The sequence below is a fragment of the Ammodytes marinus genome (assembly GCF_949987685.1).
Source record: "Ammodytes marinus genome assembly, chromosome: 19".
Lineage (NCBI taxonomy): Eukaryota > Metazoa > Chordata > Actinopteri > Uranoscopiformes > Ammodytidae > Ammodytes > Ammodytes marinus.
In genome coordinates, this window is record NC_137223.1 from 776,313 (window position 1) to 796,657 (window position 20,345).

Genomic DNA, 20,345 nt, shown 5'->3' on the forward strand with positions numbered 1-20,345 from the left:
TTTCAGTTCATAATTGCGGGGTTGATGGTCACTGTAACTCAATAGCCCCACCTGTTGAGGGGGAGGCTCTGGTGCATTGTGCTTTTCTCTCTCTCTCTCTCTCTCTCTCTCTCTCTCTCTCTATGAAGGTGGATAATGTTCTTGGCCTTTCTTTTCAAATTTCCTTACGTTTCTTTTTTCAATCTCACTTCTTTCTTGGGTCTCCCTTCCTGTCAAATCACCTTCTATAATGCCTTGCTCATGGGTAGCATGACTGTCCAATGGCATTTGGACACTGGATTTGCTCTCCACTGGGCAGATGATAATCATTTCTTCTTTCCCAGAACTTTGATTTTTTCTTTCAGCCCAATAGCTGGATCCCAGCTTCTTACACTGGCGTTTGACAAACACATTCTTAACCAATCAATGATCAGCCTTTGTGAATAGTTGATTTGACTTCTTGCTGTGCAAGTATGTAGTATTTCTCCAGTGATGTAGTGGACTAGTGGTCTTTTATAAATGTATGTCTGCTCCAAAAGACAGGCATACATCTAGATGACAGAACGTAATAGCACACACATAAAAAGGGGGCAGGAGTAGTAAGACAAAATATTAAAATAATTGAATGCATTTCATAACAGTGTTTCATCAAACTCCACACAGCTACAGTACAAACCTTTTTTAAAAGCCACTACATCACTGAGTAGAGTCGACTCCCTTTAATATGTCTGTCTGTGTGCCTGTCTGTCTGTCTGTACACATGCACAATGATTGCACACGATGGACGCCCATCAATGGAGCGTTACTGGTGTACATGTGGAGAGATGTAGCATGCCCGGTGAGAGTGGCTTGCCCCCCCCCTCCCTCCCTCCCCTCAGTCCAGCCCTGTTTCCTTTCTGCCTCTCTCTAAACTCCTTTTCTCCACGTAGCTGAAGGAGTATGAGAGCAGCAGACAGTCCAGCAGTACTGACACTGCAGAGTGGGCTGACGGATCTGCAGCCAATCTAAACCAGTCCGCAAACTGCAACGTAAGTATACACCCCCCCCCCCCCCCCCATCCCCATTACCCCAACACACATACCAAGAAAAAATAAACCCTGACCCTCTCTCCCCCTCCCCCTCCCCCTTTGACTCTACCTCTCCTTACACTCTCACCTCGAACCACTCTCACCTTTTGAAGTTTGATTTTTTTGTTGTGTCGGAGGATGTGTGAATGGATGTATGTGTTTAATCGGGCGTAAACGCAGGTTGTTCTCCCATAGCTTGATGTCTAGACTGTCAATACAATCTGTCAATAGACTTCCCTTTTAAAATGTTGTTTTATATATCTCATTGCATAAACCACCTTCACTCAACTTTGACTCTATCGTGCTTTCCTCTCCTTTTTATCTCCCCTTCTCCCTCTACTATTCATTGGTTGGCCAAACTACACAGTTTTTTTTGCACATACATTTTCTCCACCATGTCACAGGTTTTCTTTAATACCATGGGTGTTACCACATTGAATCATGGCCCACTGCTTTCCCCTCAGTTTTTTTTCCCGAGCCCTCGCTCATGAATTGGCATTCACAATGAGATATATGCAATTTGTGTGTCCATGTCCATATTTTATTCATCAGGGGTTATCCTGTCACGGGCATCTCATTTTGAAATGTGTCCCTAACCAAGTCCAAATTGGCTGCCGTAGTGACATGTTGGTAACTGTCTTATGGATCAGCTCTGTTTCCATCAATCAGTTGTAATTGTATCTTTGTGGAAAGCAAAATGAGGAGTCGCACAGAAAAATGTACCCCCCCCCCCCAAAAAAAGTGCTTGAGGCGTAAGCTTTTGTTGGCAGCGGTGTTGTCAGCTGTGATCCACGGAGGAAACATTTCCAAACCTCCTCGGTCACCTCTGGGCGAGTCAGGACCGGGGAGGATTCTTTGTTTTTTGGGAAATGTGTTGTGGAGCTGGAGCTCAGACAATCAAGTTCTGTCGGATGCGGTTTGGTGTGTTTGTTGACAGTTGGTCGCGTGTGTGTGTGTGTGTGTGTGTGTGTGTGTGTGTGTGTGTGTGTGTGTGTGTGTGTGTGTGTGTGTGTGTGTGTGTGTGTGTGTGTGTGTGTGTGTGTGTGTGTGTGTGTGTGTGTGTGTGTGTGTGTGTGTGTGTGTGTGGATATTTATTTTTCCCTTTCTGAATGTAGGTCAGCTTCAATGCATTTCTCAGGATTTACATTGGTCACAGTGAATTTTCATTAGTTCCTACTTCATGGCATCAGTTGGGAATGGAATACAGTGATATGGTCTCATGCTGACCCACTTTCTATTTATTTATTTTTACTTTTTTCATACAGGAAGTGAGTTTATCCAAACAGATACATTCCATAAACCCTGAAAATGTTTCTCTGCGCGTGTTCTTGCTATTTTGAAATGTGCTACTAATTCCAGACTAAACAGCGCTGACATTTTTGATAAATTCTTACATTTTCCCCTATCCACTTCATGCTCCTCTATGCGTGTGTGCATTTCCTTATTTGTTTTTAAAGTAAATAGAAGCCTGACCCTACAGCCTACTGACAGATTTTGATTAAGACCCTGCCTAGCATTGCATTTCCATAAAATCAATTTCTTTTAGGTAGATGAATACGCTTTTATGATATATGTGCTTGACGTAAACACATGCATAGCTGCCCCTGTGACTCTTCCACGTCAATAGTTTGCATCAATAAACCCAAGAAATATTAATACTGTAGCTGAAACTGTAAAACCATGAATTATGAGTCATGAAAATTAGTTTTCTGCCATCGTCAAGGGTCCTTATTAACTTCTCCCTTCTGCGTTATGATTCATGATTTCCTCCCCATATGAAATAAATAGGTTAATTATGCCATACATAACCTCATCCCGAGTCTGCTCTGTGGCTTGTTTGATGTAGGTTTGGTGCATGGTGGTGCATGGGGTTTTTGCTGATGGTCCACCCTCCCCATTCGCCCTGCCAGATGCTCACTTCCTGTGGGATGTAGATTTGATCGATTGGGGGGTGGGGGGGGGGGAATTCCTAGAGAGGATGGAAGAGTCACTGAAGAAGTATTGTTTAGAGGAACACACACAACTGGGCTCTGGAGGCTGTCAACCAATGCAGAGAGGAAACGAGGGGAGAGCAAAATGAATGGAAGAGATAAAGGGACTTAGTTTGCACATCCCCCCCTTCCAGGCCCCTGAGATAGGGGTCTGTTGTGCCCTCCGTTCCAAAATTGGCTACTTCAGGAAATATTGCTAACACTCTGCCAGGGGGCCTCTCCTACTGGTGACACGCACTGCCCCCCCCCCCCCCCCCCCACCACCCATCTAAATGAATGGAATTAGGTCATTGCCAAAGTAATACATTTTCAATTTTGCACGTCTGTCTGCGCGTCTTTTATTCTATATCCACACATGTGAATATATACAGTGCATGCTTGTAGTTGGCTTGTTTGCGATATATACAGTCTCTTTGGGCTTTCACTGTGTCTTGTGTCTTTTTTTCCTCCTGGCCATCGGAGGCCACATTCCAGGGCTGGCCATTAGCGACGTTTGGGGCCAAGCCAGGGTCACTCAGAGAGAGAGACGGGGCTCAAACGCTGGGATTGTTCTCCGCGCGCACAACACGCCTTTTCTCTGCTAAACCGTGCGGCGAAGGCACTTCCAAACTGTTCCCCCCTCTCATTCCTCAAGAGCTGAATTCGCTAAACAGGCTGCCTCTGTATCAGCCAGCCTGTGGACGGATGGAGGGGCACTGATATTATTTTGGATGGTGCATGCGTGAGAATGGGGCTCTGGGCGCACTATGGATTTTGCAGGACCTCACTTTTGGTTTAAAATGTTGGACGTTTACACAGACTGCGGTGGTAGAATGCTGTTTAACATGAAGTGGTAAGTTTTTGAAGGCACATTGTGGTGCTCTTAAGTGTTTGAATTAAATTGTTCATTTTAAGATTTTCCTGTTCTGTGTCTGTGGTACAGAAATGACAGAAAGGTTTTGGTGTGCACCGCGGAGATGTTGATTTGCAATTTTGGTCATTTTAACCGCATCTTCTCCAAACATTGTGGGAAACGGTCTGCAAAGTAATTTATGAAGTCCAATGGATATTTACGGCGGTTGAATGGTCTTGTTTTCGATGGCGGCCTTTCAGCCCTCCGCTTGATTCATGGCCTCCTCTCTTTGGCTTTGTGTGTGTGTGTGTGTGTGTGTGTGTGTGTGTGTGTGTGTGTGTGTGTGTGTGTGTGTGTGTGTGTGTGTGTGTGTGTGTGTGTGTGTGTGTGTGTGTGTGTGTGTGTGTGTGTGTGTGTGTGTGTGTGTGTGTGTGTGTGTGTGTGTGTGTGTGTGTTACATTTCCCCTGTTAATTTGTCCATTTGCATGTATGGTGTACCTCAGGACTGGGTGAGGACTTGTATATCATTGTGTCACCTCTTTACCATCTCCTCTTTGTCCAACTGTCTCACTGTCTGAGAAGAACATTATGTGGGTTAACTATAAAATGACTGAGCCAGTTATTCAACAAAGTAACATTATATGGGACACTCTTGACACTTCTCAAAAATAGTTATTTTATAGTTTATTTTTTGAAATCAGTCCTTGTTATTGCATTACATTCTTCTGACCCCGGAATTCCACTGGCTGCGGGTGCGGTGTCCAACGGTTTTGCTCCGTGCGCTCACGTCCGGCAATACCCACCGGCTCCGTTTTCAAAGCAGGCACGGCCAGCTCCGCTGAACAGCTGGAGTCGCGAGACCGAGGAGTTCCCGCGGTAATAAAAGTGACGGGCGATCGCTCTTGATAATATGATTCTCCTATATGGTATTTACACAACAACGAACGCACGGAAGGTTATTGTTCCCATCCGAACGAGTAAAAGAACAGTGGACATGCTCGTATGTGTCTCTGTTTTGAGATTGTTACCTGCAGTGAACACCGAGTGTCTTATTTTGAAAATTAACCGGAGGTTTTATTGTTTTGTCGGCGCTTGTGTTCCTGTCTATCTCGATGTGTTCTGTGCTAAATTGATGCGGTGAGCTCCGGCATCCGGCAGAAATAGAAGCAGTGCATATTTCACCGGAGAGCTGGAGCAGCAGCGGAGCAGAGAGACGGCGCAGCGGCCGTGGTGGAAACTCACCCACTGACTGCTCTTAATTGTATTTTTGTTTCTGCCGTGCTGGAGCGGAGAAGGACCGGAGACGCAGCCGGTGGAATTCGGCCTTACCCCGGAATTCCACTGGCTGCGGGTGCGGTGTCCAACGGTTTTGCTCCGTGCGCTCACGTCCGGCAATACCCACCGGCTCCGTTTTCAAAGCAGGCACGGCCAGCTCCGCTGAACAGCTGGAGTCGCGAGAACGAGGAGTTCCCGCGGTAATAAAAGTGACGGGCGATCGCTCTTGATAATATGATTCTCCTATATGGTATTTACACAACAACGAACGCACGGAAGGTTATTATTCCCATCCGAACGAGTAAAAGAACAGTGGACATGCTTGTATGTGTCTCTGTTTTGAGAATGTCACCTGCAGTGAACACCGAGTGTCTTATTTTGAAAATTAACCGGAGGTTTTATTGTTTTGTCGGCGCTTGTGTTCCTGTCTATCTCGATGTGTTCTGTGCTAAATTGATGCGGTGAGCTCAGGCATCCGGCAGAAATAGAAGCACTGCGTATTTCACCGGAGAGCTGGAGCAGCAGCGGAGCAGAGAGACGGCGCAGCGGCCGTGGTGGAAACTCACCCACTGACTGCTCTTAATTCTATTTTTGTTTCTGCCGTGCTGGAGCGGAGAAGGACCGGAGATGCAGCCGGTGGAATTCGGCCTTTAAAGCTATCACACTCGAGCGTTGTCCAGAGAAAATGGAACTTTGATGGAGTCTCTGATTCAGCTATAATTGTGTGGTTCAGTTGTGGGACTGTCAGTGAGAATTGAGCTGAAGGTGATGGATAGAGTTTAAGGGGCTTATCAGAGCCTATTCCTGCAGTCTGTCAGAGGCCAAATGAATGGCTGCTGTACCCTAGATCTGGTTATCTGGGCTGATATGATGGAAGACTTAAAAGTTGACCATCCACGGCCTCAAAGTGGTGAACCATATAGCCAAAGGGAGATGAGTTTGATAGAAGTGGCTTGCTTGACACGCCACATATAGCTTAATGTTGTTGTGTTGTTTCCTTTTCCAACGTGAGCAATGATTCATAAGGTTTTGAAACACTTTTTGCAAGAATTAAAGGATCACAATGTTGCAAAGGCAGTTTTGCTCAAGGATTTTTTTTGCGGAGAAGCCCAGATATGTTAGATCCATCCAACCCAAAGCCTCAGTTGTTAACATCATCACCATTGTCATGTCAGCAGCAGCCTCCGAACCAAGTCATGTTTTCCAAAGTCAATGACAGAAAGATAGCAAATTTTTTCCCCTCCCCTTCCTTGTTAGTTTCAGAGCTGGTGGTGAAGACTGTTTTCTCTTGTGTGTCACTATGCAAGTGATACAGTCATCCCAGGCCGTTGAACTGGTGGTGTGTTGCTGTGGAAACCAGTGGGACAAATAGAAACAAATGAAGTTGTTTGAGTTGTTAGTTCCCTGCCAGACAATTCTGAAGGCCAATGTTTGTCTCATCACCATTATTATCATCATCATCATCATCACGTGGAGGCCAAAGGGAGACTCTGTGTGTGTGTGTGTGTATGTGTAAGTTACTTCATTATTCTGTCTTTTTTTTTTATTATTGCTCCATTGCATTGTAGAGAGTTCATTTGCATTGACCGCCATAACTGAAGCAGAAAAATGCTTGGATGCTGCTGACACCCATAACACACAGACAGAGTCCTCCCATTTCCTCTGGAGCAGAACAGCCCCTGAAGGCAGCATAACACCAAATATACCATTTAATCTAATACTGATTCATTGTGTCTTTCACTTGTACCCATTTTTCCTGGTTCAGTATTGGAGTGCATTTTCCCTCTGCATTTACTATGAAAATGAGCCTCACAAAATGTTCCTCTAATCCTCCATTTCTCACCTCACTAACCTTGACTCCTAACCAATGCTCCCATCCATCCCATTATAATAATATAGCATTGCCAAAATCTTCAAAAATTTTGGTCAAAGTTTGTGTTTTATTCTTTCACTGCTTTTCTATATTACATTCATTCTAATTAAACCATGTTCATAGTGCTTTTACCAATGTGCTCTTAACGGTGCGTTCTTGAGAACGCTTGTTGTCAAAACCACTTTTTATCAGTAAATATCTCCTCATGGTTTGCTACCTGTCAGTACTGTGCATGCATTACAAATACATCTGGTGTTAATACACAGCCTAGGCTCTCTAAACTGGTACGTTAACAAAGGGTATGTTAACAAAGGGGCCCCAACTGTAGCTAGCAGCCACATGCCCATTTACAGAGCCTAGGCTGTGTATTAACACACACAAAAAAAATTCAGTGCACTGACAGTACGGACAGGTAGCAGATCGTGAGTACAGTAGATATTCACAAATGTTGACACTTTTTTGTCAACTAAAAAGTCTCTAGAATTGCTAACTCCACCTTTTTAAAGGTTTATAGAATGGGAAAGTATTTCACCGTCTGTCCCTTTTCTATTCAATCATCCCTCGCTCTTTCTCTCTCCCACCAGTCTCGTGAGCAGTCGGATGACGAGCAGTCGGAGGACTCTGTGAAGTTCAAACGGCTTCACAAGCTGGTCAACTCCACACGCAGGGTCAGGAAAAAACTCATCAAGGTGGAGGAGGGCAAGAAACATGGCTCCGAAGGTTTGTAACATCTCAGTTCCTTTCATTGTCTTAACCACTTCAGCGTTTAGTTTTTGACCTGTCACCGACTTGTTTATATCGACAGCAAATGAATGTCCGTGTGTTGGGTTTTTCCAGGCGACATTACGGTCTAGGCCACTCAGCGTTTTTAACAATGTGGTTTGAATTTCTTTGGCCGGCTAGCTGTGGGTTTGGGGGGAAAAACCACTGATGGGTCATGGGACTACTTAACTTACTACACAGTATCTGATGTCTAACTCAACTGGAGAAATAACAAATGAGCTAACGGTTCAGTCCTCCTCTTTTTTTCTTCTTCTTTTTTTTAGATTTTCTGAATCTGGAGTCTCCCACCTGCGAGGACAACACAGCTCTGTACACAGGGGTCCTGAAGAAGCCCCCTCTGCCCCAGGACGTCTCTCTGCCGTCCCTCACCCAGGACCAGCTCTCTCTGGACGGGGACACGGACAGTCTGACCAACTCCCCCTCCTCCAGCAGCCTGGACACCTGGTCCGGACACAAGCTGGTCAAGACCTTCAGTAAGTCCTCCAGCACCCACGGTCTGATCCGCCCCCCCAGGAGAACCCCCGCTGTGGGCTCGTCTGGAGGCCTGGGAGGAGGCTCCACCTCTGGGGCCGGAGGCAGCGGATCCTCCTTCTCTGAGCTGGATGGCTGTGGACTGGACGAGGAAGGCAAGCCGTTGTCCCGCTCCACCACCGACAGCGAGATGCGCAAGGCCCTGAGCTCCATCTCCCACGGGGTAAGTAGTAACCACAAAACCACCCAGAGCAACGAGGCTCTCTATGCCTACTACGGCCTCACCAAACCCCGCCCCAAGCCCAAACAACACTCCCAGTCCCGCCTGCTGCTCTCCCTGGACGACGGCAGTCCACCAGGCAGCCCCAGACAGCTAGTAACCACCACCAACCGCCACCACCACGGCAGCTGGACGCTTCGCAAACCCGACCCCAACTACTCTTACTCCACCAAGCACCTGCTGTATCAACGCTCGCGCTGCGCCAAGACCCCCGTCTCCCCTCTGTGCTCCGTCAGCCCCACCTCCCCGGCCCGCTGCGACGTGGCCAAGTCCAAAGGCTTTGGGAGTGTGGTGGGGGGTAGCTGGGCCTTCCCCTCTCGCAGCAGGCTGCGGGGGCGCACGGCCGTCAGTGAGCTCAACATCACCTATGTGGTGGAGCGCAGCCTGTACGGTCACCTCAACTGGGCCCAGCTGGTGCGCCCGGTCAGCCTGAGCCGCGCAGAGCGACGATGCCTATTGGAGGAGGACCGGGACGCGGATAGGAAGTGGGCGGCCAGTGTGGACCGCTGCACCAAGCGCGTGCTCTTAAGAATCCAGCAGAAGTCTGTGAGTCCAGACCCCCGTGGAGGTTCAAACACATCCACCGCCTCGTGTGAGCGGGACCTCGGGTGCTTCAAAGTTGCAGAATAGCTCAGAGGGTTCTTTAGGGGTTGTGGTTATACAGTAAACTAACAATACACACATGCCAGGTCAATTGACCTTGTCTATGAAGGAGATCCACAACAAAGCAGGATCGCAGCTTTACGAATAGTGTAATGCTAGGGGCTGGGCTTTTCTATCACACACTTAACCACCCTTAGAGTAGTGTCCCCTTCTATGACCTTTAAGTGAATGCCTCTGGCTTTAAAGCTTTTTTCTTCAGCTGAATATGGAATGTGCAGTGGCCCACACACGGGAGGTTAAGTTACTATAAAGGATTTATCACTGTTTTTTTTCTCTTTATAAATGTCAGATCTCTGAAGGACATGGGCACTCACACGGTCACACTGATCCCTGTGGGCCAAAGAGCTTAAAGCTGCTCATCCTAAGAACTGCAGAGCACATATGAGCCTCATATGAGACATAGTCAATAGACAGCCTTATCAAGCTGAATGAAGTGGCTTAATAGTCCTTATGTGTATCAATTTTGTAATTGATCTTGTAAGGCTAATATAGCAAAAGTGCACCACATACACTAATATTGTCTCACAATACAAGTGTATGACTTTTTTATGTCCACAAGCATGAAAACAGACTAGTGGTTACATCACAAGTGACTTGTTCTCCCCACATGTATCCAACTAGACTGTGTGTATTAGCAGAACTAGTGTGGTGATGTAGTGGAGCTATCCTGCAGCTTTGAGGGCACCTGGATCCCATCGTGTCCTAGTGAATCATCGGAGGCCGTCCGCCATCATCCAAAAAACTCTTCTTGAGTCCACTTTTTTTCTGTTGTTGCTTTTGGTGTTCTTCCTTGGCCCGTGCCTCTATGGATGCAGCTGTGATTTTTCTTTTTGTTATACTTTAGTTGATATTCTTTCCTATGATTCTCTTTTTTAAGAGACAATTTTATTATTCATGGTGCATGTCCATTCCATCCACCATCGCCATGACATTCAGAGTTCCTTTTTGGACGTCTCTTCAAACATGTTTGTTTCCTCCAAACTGTGTCTTTTCCCCCGGGAAGTTGTGATGGGTATAAGATGTCTGGGAGCTTAGTTGAGTAGTTTGGAAGAAATGTTTTTTTTTATAAAGCACAGAAGACAGAAAGCACACACAGAGGAGAAATGCCAGAAAGTGCCCCACCTGAACTGACAGGGTGTTCTGGCCGATGCATTTTGTGCATTCCCGTGTGTCTACATGTTTGACCTAGTGCAGAGCTTAGGGGAGGATTCCAATAGTCAAAGCCAGTGCAGTGATACGATCCTGGATCTGTTTTTCCTCTCATTTCATAGTCCCCCTCTGTGTCTCTCCCTCCTTATCCTTATCTTGTTGTTAACCTCCAAAGTCAAGAACTAAAAATCTCCATATCACCTTGTCTTTCCTCTCGGCAGAAACAATTTAGTCCGCTATAAAATGTTTCTAATGGGAATAACATAGTGTGGCCTCCAAGCAACCCAACCCATGTATATGGTGTGTGCATGTTTGCATACGTAGTCCAGTTTTTTGCATTACTCATAATTAACCACAAGACGTAATGAACCCTGTTGAAATGCAATAAATATACACACATTGTAAAAAACAATTACATGTATATATGTTAGCTGGGCCACTTCAAGAAAGTTTGACTTCTTTCAAGTTTTTAAAAAGCATATGAGCAACTTGCTCCTTTTGCCTGGGAATAACTTACCATTTTTAAAAAGAGGAGCTCATATAACAGTTTGTGTGTTACATCATGTCTGTTGGCTGTCCACCACACGTCCCATATGACATCACATATGGCCCCCGCTTATGTACAGAACCCCATATACTCTGTAACCATATACATTTAGCAAAGTTCTGCCTGTGTTGCGCCAAGCATGAATCATTGTGAGTTGGGTGTGGGGATGGGGAGTTTTCTATGCAACGTGACAGTCTGATTGTGACTATGTTTGATTTGTGTTTTGCCCCAAACAGAGAACGTGTAGCTTCGGAGGCTTCGACCTGTCCAATCGCTCGCTCCACGTGCTCAACGCCGGCACAGAGGCTAATGTGAGTGCTGGCAGCCTGGGAAATGACAAGCAGCTGTGAGGCAGGCTGAACTGTCCTCCTGTCACGCTCAATCACCTTCTTGTCCTTTTTTTTGTGTTTTTGCAATCTCTCGTTTAATGTCCCCCCCTCTCTCTCTCTCTTTATGGCTTCTCTCTTTCTTTTCCATTTTCTTCCTAACCCCAGAATAAAGAACAGGAGGCCATATACAGAGAAGTGGTCAAATCGCCCACCACATCCCGCATCTCGCTGGGCAAGAAGGTCAAGTCGGTCAAGGAGACCATGAGGAAACGCATGTCCAAGAAGTACAGCAGCTCCCTGTCCGAGCAGGTTAGACACAATAACACACTCACATAGACATTTAGAAACACACACACACACACATTGAGGCCACTTTTAAAGGCCTAACTTGTTGAAAAGTTTGGGCTAGCATTGCGTAAGTTTCATTGTTTTCACGTCTTGTATAAACATAGTCGAAACCCTCACTTTATTCAACACGGAGCAGCGAACACATAAACGCTCCCACACATTATGCTTTTTTTATGCTCTAAACCCGTGAAGAAGAGTGATCCAAGAACAGCTGTAAAGAAATAAAAGTCCCCCGTGTTCTGCAAACATTTAGAGGATGTTTTGCAGCGCAAGCCACACAGTCTGTCCACAGGCTGTGAGTGGGTGGGTGAGTATTTGTGTTAGTAACAGAATAAACACAGAGCACTAAAGCGCACACACAATCACACACACACACACACACACATGCACACATTTGGATTTCTCTCTCTACCAAAGTGTCCCTGGGCCCAGTGTGTAGGGTGGAGTATTGTGCGCCTGATGCTGAGCTCATGGAATGATGCAAGCCTCCCCGCGGCCAGCTCTTAGGAAATGGAGACTTGATGTGTGTGTGTTAGAGAGAGAGAGAGTGTGTATATTATAGCTGTTTCATCTGCACTGGCCTAATTTTTGCGGGCATGGCAGCGGCTTCACCAGTGGCCTGTCCATGTCGGTCTCAGCACTGTGACCCACATATTCCACCGTGAGTCATGGAGCCATTGCTTGGGAAGGAGCAGAGACAAATGAATTTCCATGGCTCAACCATGGCCATTGTATAGACCACAGTGCCACCTAGTGGGCTACTGAGAAAGTACATACATAGGATGTCCATGTAGCATGGTGATTTGAGTTTGTGTATTTTACTTGAATGGTTAATATTTTAATATAATAGAACTAATCCATGGGCCCATTAGTCAAGTGCTACACCACTCTAAAGATAAAAGTTAAGGGGTATCTTTACCTTCATAATTGGATGTAATTCCATTTGAAAATAGTTGTTCAGACAGGAGTTTGGACAGCTATTGATGTAGCTTAGTTTAAACACATGAGATATCAGTTATGATATGATATGTCCAGTTATATCAGTTTTCTGCACTATGATAAGTGCAGAAAAGAAAAGCTTGTAATTTATAATAACTTAATTGGCTGGATCTTTGTGTTTGCCCCTACCGGTGCAACTTGACTTCTCGTTAGAGGTACTGTTCTTTTTGTGTCAGGTTTTTTTTATTATAGTGGAATCAGGTGAAGATGTTTCCTAAATAAAAAAAGTATCAGAACAATCAAACTTTTAAGAAGATAAATCATACAGCTCTCCACCTGATCTTTATCATGAATCACCCTGATCTCTCCACCCACTCACATGTCCTTTAATCTCTCTCTCTCTCTCTCTCTCTCTCTTTCTCTCTCTCTCTCGCTCGCTGTCTCTCTCTCTCTCTCTGTGTTTTAGTCCAGTCCGGATGGAACCCTTGGCTCCCCTCAGTCCCCTCAGCCCGACACCGACTCTCTGGAGAAGCCCAAGCTTAAGGCCGGAGGCTCGGTGGAAAGTCTGCGCAGTTCACTCAGCGGACAGAGTTCAATGAGTAAGAACCACAACCACTTTTCCTTTTGTCAGAGAAAGAATACCTGCTTTTTAAGACTGATTTGAAGACTTTTTATGATGGATTTTATGCAGCATTAATTTTTTTTAGCAACTTTGTTCATAATAAAAATGATATATTTTTGCTTCGACAAACATAATTGGTCATGTGATCGATGAGTGTCAGCATTTCATCACTTGCCCATGTAAAACATATAGTATGGAAGAAAAAAGGCAATCAAAATATTTTGAGTTTAGTGTATAGCTTAAATTGTCGGTCTTCTCCGAGAACCTCTTAAAACTAGATGGTGCTCATACCATTCGCTGCTTGTTGATTTATACTTCAAATATACAGATGACTTAGCCTTTGTGCCGCTTCTGGCATTACATGTATACCAATTATGATTGTTGCAGAGTGATGGCCATGAGGAGTCCATTGCCAGCTGGCCCCTGTTTGTGTTGTGATCTCATAGAGGCCTTTCACGTTTTTCCACCTCTCGGGCCATTTTATCTAATCCCAAACTATCTGATTGCTTCAACCTGTTGTTTCTGTCACGTTGTTGCGTTGGATAAAAAAACTCCCTCCAAGTTGTTAAACCCCAATTGAAGACTTGGCTCGACTCACAGCAATTTATAAAAAAAAAAGCCATAGAGCGTGAACACAAGCACAAAGGCTAGATAAACATATGGTAATGATTAGGTGAGGGGAGTCTTGCCTCTCTGATATGAATTCAACAGCCTTCCCTCAGATAGAGAGAGAGAAATATGCAGCAACTACTCTGCCTCTGCCAGAGTCTATAATATAAGTTTCTTAAGACCTCGTTAAAGTTTTCCACTCACTGCAGACAGAAAAAATGCCGAACCAAAATAAAAGGTTGACCAAATAAAATCAGTGACAGTGTTTGAATAGTTACTTGATACACGCTAGCTATGATATAGTTGACCAATAATATTATTTTGAAGCAGCTTGAGTCAGGTTTGACCCTTTTGAGGTGAGGTATAGTTTAAAGGTGCACTATGCAGTTTCAGGTAAGGGTGATTTTTTTTACATTTGCATAGCCTACAGTTAGTTCACAAAACGTATTTACTCCACATGAAATTCTTAGTAGGCCTATTAAATAAGTATATCATCAAAGTTAAATTATTTTGAGACACCTGGAATCAAACGTCAGACTACAATATGAAAATTGTGGGTCCTGTTGCTTTAACAGTGAAACAGTGACCTTTAAGCTAGCCTTCTAACTTCAAGCAGTGTTCCACAGATCCAATTTTCCTGTGAGGAAAGTTTTGTTGTCAGTTATGAGAATATAACTTACGAAAATGTTCACTTCTCCGACGCACCCAAAGTTACATAGTACACTTTTTAAAGGCAACCCTAATCACTGCTTATACATGCCTTTTTATTTGTATAAAAGCCTGGCCACAGCTAATATAAATCTCTCTCTCTGTCTCCAGGTGGTCAGACAGTGAGCACCACTGACTCATCAGCCAGTAACAGAGAGAGTGTGAAGTCAGAGGACGGGGATGACGAGGAGGCTCCGTACAGAGGACCGTTCTGTGGCCGCGCACGGGTCCACACAGACTTCACCCCCAGCCCCTATGACAGCGACTCACTCAAACTCAAGGTAAAACACACTGCTTTGGGACATGATGATGGAAAGGACTTTTGCACAGATGGTTTAAATGTGCAACAAGGAATTTTTAAATATTTCTGAAACAGTCATGATCAACATAAGTGACAGGTAACAGCAAACGAGACCATCAGTACAAAGAATGTCATTTTTATATAGTGTTTTTCATGGGCACGCTCACCCTTTTTTTTTTTACAAAAGCTGGCGTAGTAAAACACTATCGCATTCGCTTTTGTCCAAAGACAAAGAACGAACACAAACTGAAAGTTCCTCAGAGCACCTTTTTAAAATGAACTTATGCACACACAGTCAAATGCCACAGCCTGTATAGCTCTGGGAGCCTCTTACCACTTCCACCCACATTTTACTCAAGCTGGATCTGTACAAATATTTCCATATTTTTAAGAGCTACAGAGTGCAATTAAAGTTATGGCCAAAGAGCTGGAGAAAAATAGCCAACAAGGGTAAACATGTAAAAATCCTTGGGTGGTTCTTTTATGAATTTCTTTCATGTGATTTTTTTTTTCCAGCGCGGAGATGTGATCGACATCATCAGCAAGCCGCCCATGGGCACGTGGATGGGCCTGCTCAACAACAAAGTGGGCACCTTCAAGTTCATCTATGTGGACGTGCTGGTGGAGGAGGAGGAGAAACCCAAGAGACCAGTGAGGCGGAGGAGGAAGGGCAGGCAGCCCAAGCCCTCATCAGTGGAGGACCTGCTGGAGCGCATTAACCTCAAGGTCAGATCAGCACACATGCCAGATTTAGCATTTAGTGTCGAATACCGAATACTTTGGATTCACAGCAGCAGATCAAATTCACAGGGCGTTTCTTAAAGGTGTAGTCAGCGATTCTTATGGACAAAATCACTTTGTTATAATCAGTTCATATCTCTGCACGACACAGCTTACCTGTACGTACTGTGTGTGCGCAGAAAATAGAAAAAATACAGACTTAATACAGTCTATAGGCTCTGAAAACAGTTATGTTGCTAGCTGTGGTGGACCCCCTTTGTTTACATATCCTTTGTTTACATATTAGTTTACAGGGCATAGGCTGTGTATTAACACCAGGGGTGTAAAGTAGCGAATTACATTTACTCGCGTTCCTGTAATTGAGTAGTTTTTTCGTGTACTTGTAATTTAAGTGATTTTTAAAACCTATACTTTTACTTTTACTTTGAGTATGTTTATTGTGAAGTATTGTACTTCGCTACATTTTATATCACCTGCGTTACTGAGTAAAAAAAATAGATAGGGAAAGGAGAGAAAAGTAAAGAAATATCGCGGGGGGCTTTTATTTTTACGGCACAATACCGGAAACTAACACAGAGAATGATCGACAGGAGGAGAGAACACATTGCGACTACATGATAACAACAAACATTGCTTCCCTTTTATCATTAAAACAAAATAATCCTAGTTAAACTATCATGTACCGCACATGAAGACGTGAAGGCTTTTAAATGCAGCAAACCTTTCATCCGTGCGATCGGCCCCTCCCTCACCTGATTGTTTAGCTCATAATGTTTGATCTTAAGCTGATGCCTAAACATCAACACCCACACATTCACAACCAGAAACCATGGCCCGACAAATGACTTGTTCATCAAAAACCTACATGTAGCAGGGAGCTGGATGTCCTCCCCTCCCACTCAGACAGCAAGCCGACCGCCCCCACCTCCTCCAATAGAGAGAAAGACTTTGTGCTTTTTCCTTGTTTTATCTGCCGCCAGCCTAAAGTCCAGATCACAGATGAAACGACCCACAGTGCATTATTAAAGTCCTAGTATAGAGTTTCCAGTTTGCTGCCAGTGTACTTTCTGTTCCCAGGAAGAAGAAACATCACACCAAATAATGCACTGGATCAAAACATAATCTAGTTTAAGAGTTTTGATTTTGATTTTGCTACATTTAAAAAAAAAATGTTTTACTAGTTTGCAGGTCAGGCAGTGCTTTGCCTGACCTGCTTTGTTCAAGGAATCCTATGGCTAATTATTTTGTTTACCCCAATTGTACTTTTGTTTTTGTTTTGATAATAACGAAACAAAATTCCCTACATGACACAACATACAGTATTGTTTGTAGAGGGGGATTTCTTGTGGGAATATATATATGTTGCCCAAAAGTGCCCCACTTATTTTCCACTGGGTAGATATTTTCATTTACCCACGTTTGCTATCGTCTGCAATCCATGTTAACTGTTCAGACACTGACTAGGCTCATATAAATATCTTGAGAGTTATTTACGTTTTGAGCTGCCATGGATTAAAGGAGGAAGCATTATACTGCCCTCGCTATGAGTGTCGTCTATTCAAGGCTTGACAGTTAGCTTACAGAATTCCGAAGTCCTTCAAGAAATACACGAGGTGTTTTCTGTTTGAAGATCTTTACTTTACTTGTTTGTTATTGGTTGTTTTGTAAAACTGAAACAAAGCACAAAGGCATACACATAAGTACACACCAACGGACGGCACGATGCAATCGCGCAAATAAAAGTATTAAAATGCTGCGTCATACTGTCAACTACCATAAGCAGTATACATTATCATAAACAGCTAACAAAAAGGTAACCTAACATAATAAGAGACATAAATGAATACTTACGGACAAATAGTGTCCAAGGCAACAATATATGAAGCTATGATGCAGTAAGAGAACACCCTGGCAGCCTGCACGGCAGCTCACCAATTAACATCTGCCAGAAACCTCTGGAAACATAAAACTACTCCCCTCAAATGGCCTGTAGGGGCACTGTTCTACACATTCTACAATTAAACATCAAATGCACTCTAGTGAGGGCATGACACTCCCCGCCTGGCACAATAAGATTGTGCTACTACAACTTTTACTCAAAGGATATAAAACAAAACAAATGCAGTTTACTGTCTCTCAGACAAAAGAACTACAATCTCAGAGATTGGTCTCAGAAAAACTTTTACAGTTCCTTCTCGTGTCGTCTTCACTTCCACCTTGCGAACCCTGCCGTCGCTGCTGGGGAATGTTTTGACGATGCGTCCCATGGGCCAGTCATTCCTGTGGGCTTGGTTTTCTTTTAGCAACACAATGTCTCCACTTTTGATGTTGGGCTTGTCGTCTGTCCATTTCTGTCGACTTTGAAGAGTGGAAAGGTATTCCCTCCTCCATCGCTTCCAGAAAGTGTCGGCAAGACACTGAACTTGTCTCCATTGCGTTGTATGAAGTTCTGCCGGGTCAAAGTTACCAGAGGGTGCCGATAGAGCACTACTCTTCTGGGTTAAGATCATTGCTGGTGTGAGAACAATTGGCATGTCTGGGTCTGTAGACACTGGCACCAATGGTCTGGCATTCATTATTGCCATCACCTCCGCCATCAAGGTACTCAGTACTTCATGTGTGAGTCGAGTATGTACAGCCTGGAGAAGCATGGCGTCCAGGATCCGCCTGGCAACTCCGATGAGTCTTTCCCACGATCCACCCATGTGTGATGAATGTGGGGGATTGAACTGCCATGTGCAGTCTTTCTCCTGAAGGTAGTTATTCAGTGTAGTATTACTGTGGTCGATTTCCAACTCCTTACAGGCACCAATAAAATTAGTCCCTCTGTCAGAACGAAGAAGCTTGGCAGGTCCACGTACAGAGAAAAATCTTCTCAATGCATTTATGAAGCTGGACGTTGACATGGATTCCACAAGCTCAATGTGCACAGCTCTTGTTGCCATACATGTGAAAAGCACCGCCCACCTTTTATTGTCTGCACTGCCTCCCCTTGTGCGACGTGTCATCACCATCCATGGACCGAAGATGTCAAGTCCGACATTGGTAAAGGGTGGCGCTGGTGATAGCCTGTCCGCCGGCAAGTCTGCCATCTTCTGTATTTGTAAGGTTCCTCTGAGCCTGCGACAGATGACACATTTGAAGATAACAGAGGAAACCAGACCCTTGCTCCCGATGATCCACAGGCCTGCCGCTCTAATTGCTCCCTCTGTGATGTGACGTCCCTGATGCGCCACCTTCTCATGGTAGTATCTCACTAGAAGGATAGCAATGTAGTGAGTACGGGGAATAATAAGTGGATGTTTTTCTTCTTTTGTCACATTAGCTGATGCAAGGCGACCTCCGACCCTAAGCAATCCATCTTCATCAATGATGGGATTGAGCTTTTTGAGTGGACTCTGTTTTTGTAATGTATGCATTGATGTCAGGCATTGGAACTCTGCCTTGAAGATTTCAGACTGCACAGTGAGAATAATTGCAACTTTTGCACGTGAGATCTCGCTTACTGTGGTTTCTTCAGTGTAGCACTTCCAACCATGACATTTTTTCTGCTCTGAAGTCTTCTTGAATGAAGTTGCGACACGAATGAGTGAAGCTATGGTGCGGCACAATGTCATCCAATGTGAGAATCTCTCAAAACGACTTGACTTCAACTGGGTTTCATGGGTTTTTGTGAGTAAAGTGGTTACATCAGGTCGTATCTCCACATCTACTTCAGGTTCCACAAGAGTGAATATGTCTGACTGCGGTGGCTCTGGGTTGCAATGTGTTAGGAATGATGGTCCAGAAAGCCAGTTTGTGTGTCGGAGTTGAGAAGCAGGGATAGGTCTAGTAGCATGATCTGCAGGATTTCTCTCTGTAGAAATGTAATGCCACTGGTCAGGATGTGAAGACTTTCGGATGCGAATCACTCTGTTTGCAACATATGTGTAAAACCTCCTAGTGTTGTTGTATATGTATCCGAGGACGATCTTACTGTCCGTGTAGAATGTCACAGCATCCACATTAATGTCCATTTCATTGCTGATCAGTTCGTACAGCTCCGCTGCTAGAACAGCTGCACACAACTCTAGTCGTGGGACAGTATGTGCAGGCCGTGGGGCTAGTTTTGATTTTCCCATGACGAATCCCATGTAAGACTGATCTTCACTGTCAGTAGACTTCAAGTAAGCCACAGCTCCGATTGCCATCGTGGAAGCATCTGAAAAGATGCACAGCTCTCTTCTTTGGGCAGAGGACTGTGGGAATGGAGCATAGCACCTTGCTATCTGGAGATGTTGAAGATCTTTTAATGATTCTTTCCACCTGTCCCATTTTTCCTTTTTCTCCAAAGGGAGCGGTTCATCCCATTCATTTTGCTCAGCCGAGATTTCACGGAGAAGAGCTTTTCCCTGCATGGTTATAGGAGCCACAAACCCTAAAGGGTCATACAAACTGTTCACAGTGGCCAACACACCTCTCCTAGTGTATGGTCTTTCCTCTCGAGACACTTGGAATGTGAAACTGTCAGTTTGTAGATTCCATAGGATCCCCAAGCTACGTTGTACGGGGAGATCGTCAGAAGTGAGATCCAAATCTTTCAGATCTTTGGCCCGCTCGTCAGCTGGAAAAGCTTCCATAACCTCGTGGCTGTTGGATGCTATCTTATGCAACTTCAGGTTGGACTCAGCAAGCATCTTCTGTGTTCTTGTTAAGATGTCGATAGCTTCTGCAGAGGTGGATGTAGACGCAAGTCCGTCATCAACATAAAAATGCCTGACAACAAACTGCTTGGCGTCATCACCGTGTTCTCTCTCACCTTTAGTTGCAGCACGCCTCATGCAATAAATAGCCACTGC

The 20,345-nt window shown here is 44.6% G+C and overlaps 1 protein-coding gene across 3 annotated transcripts in view; it reads left to right on the forward strand.

Moving 5' to 3' along the window:
- The window catches only part of sash1a (SAM and SH3 domain containing 1a), a 183,861-nt gene that overhangs the window by 148,731 nt on the left and 14,785 nt on the right, over window positions 1–20,345 (forward strand). For 2 of the 3 annotated variants that reach the window (XM_080048309.1, XM_080048311.1), the window contains exons 8-15: window positions 909–1,007; window positions 7,602–7,737; window positions 8,064–8,494; window positions 11,147–11,221; window positions 11,405–11,548; window positions 12,993–13,125; window positions 14,577–14,746; window positions 15,283–15,492. In XM_080048309.1, coding sequence (XP_079904435.1) covers window positions 909–1,007; window positions 7,602–7,737; window positions 8,064–8,494; window positions 11,147–11,221; window positions 11,405–11,548; window positions 12,993–13,125; window positions 14,577–14,746; window positions 15,283–15,492 — 1,398 coding nt within the window. The remainder of the gene's footprint in view (window positions 1–908; window positions 1,008–7,601; window positions 7,738–8,063; window positions 8,495–11,146; window positions 11,222–11,404; window positions 11,549–12,992; window positions 13,126–14,576; window positions 14,747–15,282; window positions 15,493–20,345) is intronic. The other variant, XM_080048310.1, reaches the window with a different exon arrangement.